Source organism: Arachis duranensis, chromosome 8 (assembly GCF_000817695.3).
Source record: "Arachis duranensis cultivar V14167 chromosome 8, aradu.V14167.gnm2.J7QH, whole genome shotgun sequence".
In the NCBI taxonomy this organism is placed as follows: domain Eukaryota; kingdom Viridiplantae; phylum Streptophyta; class Magnoliopsida; order Fabales; family Fabaceae; genus Arachis; species Arachis duranensis.
Genome location: NC_029779.3, coordinates 41,329,555 through 41,336,096, shown reverse-complemented (window position 1 = coordinate 41,336,096; position 6,542 = coordinate 41,329,555). Strand labels below are relative to the sequence as shown.

Below are 6,542 nucleotides of genomic sequence, written 5' to 3'. Positions count from 1 at the left end.
TTTTAAGTTCGAACAGTGTATTAAGAGAACCTATTTTTTATAGATATAAATGGATTTTAATTTTTTTTTAATTATCAGATTTGTCAACGTAATAATTTTTCGTAATTAAGTTTAATATTTTACTTAATATTTATATTATTTAAGTTCATCAATTAGTTCTTAGTGATGGATCCTACTATATAATAATTTTAATTACCAAAATAGAAAGCATGTGAATATCCAATTTTTATTTGTAATACAATTACATAAACTTTTTTCCTCATACATACACGTACATAAGTGTAATGAAGAAGCAAAGAAATATCATCAACAATAATATATATAAACATATCCAAGTCGATTATTATTAATCCATTCAAACAAAGGATAGCAGACGAAGATGCAAACATTCATCCATATTATTCTTCATGACTAAATTCATGCAGTTTAATTAGATAAGTACACACTTTATTAACTTAATTCTTAAACACCTTCTTTTCTTTATTAATTAATGTAGCTTATGCCTGGAGAAGATGGGCATCCAGTTCTTTAGCACATTTGTCAAAGTATTCCATGTAGCCATATGGAGCTTCAACATCATCATTGACCTTCTCATATTCAACTGTCCATTTAGTCGAAGTACCTCCATTATTGTTCTCAATCACTTGAAAGATAAGCTTAAGGGTCTTATAGTGTTGATCGATATCTCCATCAAAGAATTTGTATACGACTGTCTTGTTCTGCTCATCAATGCTTTCAATAGTCTCTTTGCATGTAGTTACTTTACCATCTATTATAGTGAAGCATTAATAAATTTAAGAAAAAAAGAAAGATATATATAAGATTAAATATAATTTGTCTATAAAATATTGGAAAAATAAACTATTTGCATGTGAACCCAAATTTTATCGCCATATCTTTACACCCATTTATTTTCTCTCTTGTGGTAATTTCTCTTCACTTTTTGTATTATTATTGTGCTATTTTGTTTTTTCTTCTTTTTTTTTTTAACATAAAATATCAATTTTATTTAAAAAAAAGTTTCATTTTTTTGTTTTTCAAGTTATGACATTTGTTTTCAAAGATTTGCACATTTGTTTTTTTTTTTTTTAAGTTACTACCAGCTTTTTTCGGAATATATGTAAATTTTTAGATGAAATATGAGTGTAAAATTAGTATAAGATTCTAAAAATGTTTGCTTCCATTTCGGTCCTACCTTTCTCTAATTTTTCATTCTTATTATATATAAGTAATAACAACCAAAAAGAATACGCGTTTGTCTTAAAATTAAAGAAAAGTATGTTATTTTTTTTGTAATTATAATTATAAATAAATCTCTTTCTAATTCCTATCAATATCATCATTCAACACAATCTAATGAACCGAGAGAAAAAAAAAGTATTTGAAAAGAAGCCATCTGTTGAATTTATGGGAGAAGAGCGGAATAAAAGAAGATAATATTATATGAAGTTGTTGTATTGAAATTGTGTTGACATGATACAAAAATTATGCTATTTATAAAGATATTTTCAACTAATTTCATAAATATTCATCTACTAACTACTAGCTATTACTGACTTAACTTCTAACTACTAACAACTCTAATAATATTTTAATATGCCACCGCAAATTGGTGGATAGAACATGTCAATAATTCACAACTTGAATAAGTTTCGATGAGATGGTTAGCGAAGAGGCGTGTGGCGCGGTAATGCAGAGGAAAAGGCGTGTAGCGCGAGACGCAGAGAAGACAAAGAAAAAGAGCGGTGCGGTGTGGGCTGCAATTCGATCATGACAGAAGTGAGGAACAGGACTTCTGTGAGCGGCGTGCACAGAAGAGAGGATGCGTACGACGCAGTGATGCAGAGGAAGAAGACGTGTGCGGTACAGTGACGCAGAAGAAACAACGCGTGCGATGCGGTGACGCAGAGGAAGAAAACGCGTTTGTAGCGTTTGGTGGCGGATGCCAGTGATTTTTTGTGTTGAACTAATAAAAATGGGGAGGAGACGTTGGGGACGCCGCGAGGACCGGCAGTGTTTTGAACAGATAGATAAAAAGAGGAAGAAACAAGGCTACTTCTCTCGTTCTGTGTTTGAGAGTGAGACAACCAGAGAAGAAAAAAAAGAAAAGAGACGTCGAGAACGCCGCGATGACCGGCAGTATTTTGAACAGATAGATAAAGAGAGGAAGAAAATGTACAGATAGGAGGTGGTTTTTTTACTGAAGAAGAAGGATAAAGAAAAAAAAAAGAAGAAAAGAGAAAAGAAGAAAAAGTGATGATGACAATAAACTTTGAGAGGCGCAGGTCTCAATGACCATAATTTTGGGTAATTGAAAGAGGAAGGGAATGATATAACCAAGACAACACCAGCTATTAAAAACAGAAGATCATCAGTTTAGAGGAAAAGGAATAGAATCGATGACAAAGGTTGGATTTTCACTAGAATGAATATAGAAAGGACTAGTGGAATTTTGTGCTAAATTAAAAGATGATTATGCCATTAGAGAGCAAAAAGATAATGGAGACTGATTATTTAGGTTTAAAGAAAAAGTATGGTGATTTTTTTACCGAAAAACTAATGACCTATCCTCTTTAAGGAGGATATCATAGCTCTGATACCATGTTGAATTTCTGGGAGAAGAGCGGAATAAAAAAAAATAATATTATATGAAGTTGTTGTATTAAAATTGTGTTTGACATAATATAAAAGTCATGCTATTTATAGAGATACTTTTAACTAACCTCATAAATATCTATCTACTAACTATTAATTAATTATTACTGATTTAACTCTTAATTACTAACAACTCTAATAATATTTTAATACCATCAATACCAACAAAGAAATTAGAACAAAACTAAACTGACTCATATATTCATTGGGATAAAAAAACGTTTTTAAGTGAACAAAAGAATTATGAAAATAGTAATGCTAGAGAACTGATTTTTTTAGTCAATATTAGTTAATTTTTTTAAGGTTATTTTATATATTTTAAATTTTTTTATCTTAGATTATAAATACTTAATTTTAAATCATAAATTATATATCTAAATCCTAAATATTAAAAAAATAGAATTAACAAAAAATTAATTAATATTGACTAACTAAAAATGAGTTTTTTATTATATTTTGGCTTCATAAATATATTGATTAAATTTTAAATAATTGTTTTTTGATAACTTGATGATAGTAATAAAATTTAGAAATAGTTGCACATCGCAAATACATATGATTTTTATACATGTTTTGAGCAAAACTTCATTCGGAGAAAGTACCCCCACAACCTATTCTAAGGTGCACGCATCATGTATTGTTCTATTGGTTGATAATCAAGATCAATAACAATAGAAGAAAAAAAGATGTATTAATTAATCCAAATAAAAAAAAGACAAATTATATAATCATCTTTTATACTTAAAACTGTATAAATTATTTTATTAAAAAAATCTAAAAAGTCAGTACTTTTATTAATATTTGACTAATATTTAACCGGTAAAAAGAAATGAATAATTTTATACTATTAGATATAATTTTATATTATTAAAAATACTAATAATAATTAATTAATAACTATAAATTATAAAATTTATTAACCTCTTAACACTTCTCTTTTATTAATACTATATGACTTAATTATTTTAATAACTAAATTTAATTAAATTAGTTTAATAATTTATTAACACAATAAAAATTAATTAAAAAAAACACATAAAAAAAGAATAAAAAAGGCTTCGTAGTTATAAAAATAACTTATTCTCCAAAGTTTCTCTAACAGAATGTGATAACATGAAGTGTGTTATTACCGATGACATAAGTCCAGTGTTTGACGGAACCACCGACAGAGTGCCAGTCATGACCTTCATGCAGCTTGGTGGCATGCACTCTTTCACAGACGTTTTGAACATGGTGGAGTTTCTTTGTCACGAGGTCAAAGAACTTTGAAGCAGGTGAGTGGACTGCAATTTCAGTGCTAAGCTTACCAGTTAGTGCCATCTCTTAATTAAAAAGGAAACAACTAATATGAAGTAGGCGCAATTAATATTATTGCTTTTTAAAAAATAAAGTGAGATTTTTTATTATTAAATATTTTTTTATATTTTATTTTAATCTCGCTTATAAAATAAATGATAATAGATTATATTTTATTCTCTAAACTGAAGTTTAAAATTTAGAAGATCCAAATTTATTGTCAAATAGTTCCCTACAATTAATATTATTGCTGCTAGTTTAAAGATTTATCTATCACTAAAAGTAGTATAATTAGAAATTATTTTTTTTGTTAAAAATATAAAAGATTTAAAATTTTAATATATTTATTAAAAAAATAAATTTTTTTACCAATAATACTCTTATTATATACCCTTAAAACATATGTTAACTAAATTTCAAATAATAAATTTTATTACAAAATAATTAATTTAGCTATTGTAAATACTAAATTATTATTTATGTGTGTACATTTTTTAAAATATAAATATAAATTGTATTAATTTATATGTGTAAATTCTAATAAATATAGATGTAAATTATATATTTATTATATACAAACATATATAAATATGAATGTAAATTATTGCTGTTAAATGTTGGATTAAAATTATCTATGTAAATTTTGAAGAATATGAATGAAAATGTCAAATGTTGGATTAAAATTATGTATGTAAATTTTGAAGAATATGGATGAAAATTTTACTGATTCATGTGTTTAAACTTTTGGTAAGTATATGTTCGAATTATATATTTCTTATGTGTAAATATATATAAATATGGGGCAAATTATTGCTTGTAAAACAAAAAATAGTAAATTTTGATGGTTACGCGCGTAGCATTATTGTTCATTGTTTTTTGAGAAACTCTTAGCATCCAACAGTTTTTAATAATTTTGACCATCATTTCATCGGTATAAACACTAAGTTATCTATAATAATATATTTTATATATTAATTTATATGTGTAAATTTTAAAAAATATACAAATACAAATTATATTAATTCATATGTACAAATTTTGATAAAAATAATACAAATTATATATAAATTTTTTGTGTATAAATTTTTGTAAATATAAATATAAATTATTATTAATTAAATACTGATAAAAAATAATAATATTTATTAATGATATAATATTACTCATTAATTTCTACATTACACACAATTTCGGTTATCGATAGAAGTAATTTATATCTGACTAATAATTCTTGAAAAATTTTTCTTTGTTCTATGGTGAATTTTTTTTTCTTCCACCATTCATCTACCTTTTATTTTTTTCGTTATATTTTTAATTTAGTGGATAAGATCATTCTATTTCTTATTTTAATCCATGAAATGTATAAAAATCTCTTAATAATTCTTTTTGTATATATGAATATATAGATGACCTATAAAGATAGGGAATTTCTAACCTATTAATAAAACCAGCAACTCCTACTTATGTGTGAACATACCTCCAATTCAAATACATACATAATTGCTCAACTGAGAACTTTTATTTTTTTCTCTGATTTAGCTTTCATTTTTGTTTAATTTGTGGTGAATAATAATGAAAATGTCAATCACATTTACGAGTAGGATCAGGCCGGTGCATGCAATAATACAGACAAATTAGTACATATACCACATTAAATTGGCGTTATAACATATATATATCTAGAGACTAATAAAATATCATATTCTCTGCCATAAAATCACTTCGACCGAATGAACCAAAAGGAGCAAGACATTTATAGCCTTTTGTTAGGAGCATACTCAATAAAGACACCTGTTGGCTTTCGTAATTAAACTTGTGCTGCTTGTTGGATTTTGGATGAGGATGGCAAGAACCGTAAAGGGCCCCTCAAAAATTGATACTCTATTAGTGTGTTAGAAATAATATTTTATATGATGATTTATTGTCCAAGACACGAGAGGATAATCTATTAATGAGATTGGCTGAGGTAAAGAAAAATTCATCCTAATAAATCAATGCATTGTTGCAGTGGTAAGTATAGCCAGCCCGATCTCAATGATGTGCCGATATTTTCGTTCATGTATATATGGATATTGTAAAGGAAGAAGCTGATATAAGTAAGAAGATTAAGTATTTTTTGGAACTTTTAAAAGTAATTTTTTGAGTTTTTTATTTATAAAAAATAATAGTATTATCGTTTTGGTGTAATTTTTAAAATTAAATTGTAATTTTTTTAAATTTAAATATAAAATAATTTATTTATAAATTATTTTTAATATAATTATTTATTATTTAAATTATTTTTTCAAAAAGAATTTGATTAAGTTCTTTACTTAAACTGAGCCTAAGTCAAATTCAAAAAAAGTTCTTCAATTGTTCCGAGTTCTTTTATTCTCTTCTGCAAACATTTATAGATATGACACACTATGAACAACTATATGAGAGACTAAAATGCCAAAAAAAGAGTGACTCAAAGGTTTTGTAATATACTTAAAGGCTTGGAAAACTAAGGTTTTGTAATAGAACAATATGTTTAGTTTTCTATAAAGGTTTTGTAATAGTTAAAGGCTTGGAAAACTTGAGATTTATTGACTAATAAATACGTACAAACA

General features: G+C 25.9%; 1 protein-coding gene across 1 annotated transcript; it reads right to left on the bottom strand.

Moving 5' to 3' along the window:
• Positions 1-335: 335 nt before the first annotated feature.
• Positions 336-4,014, bottom strand: LOC107462718 (MLP-like protein 34). The gene is made up of 2 exons (XM_016081347.3): positions 3,786-4,014; positions 336-769 (listed from the first exon to the last, which is right to left on the bottom strand). Exons 1-2 carry the CDS (start codon positions 3,973-3,975, stop codon positions 498-500), a joined length of 462 nt encoding a protein of 153 aa, XP_015936833.1. The 5' UTR covers positions 3,976-4,014; the 3' UTR covers positions 336-497.
• Positions 4,015-6,542: the final 2,528 nt, after the last annotated feature.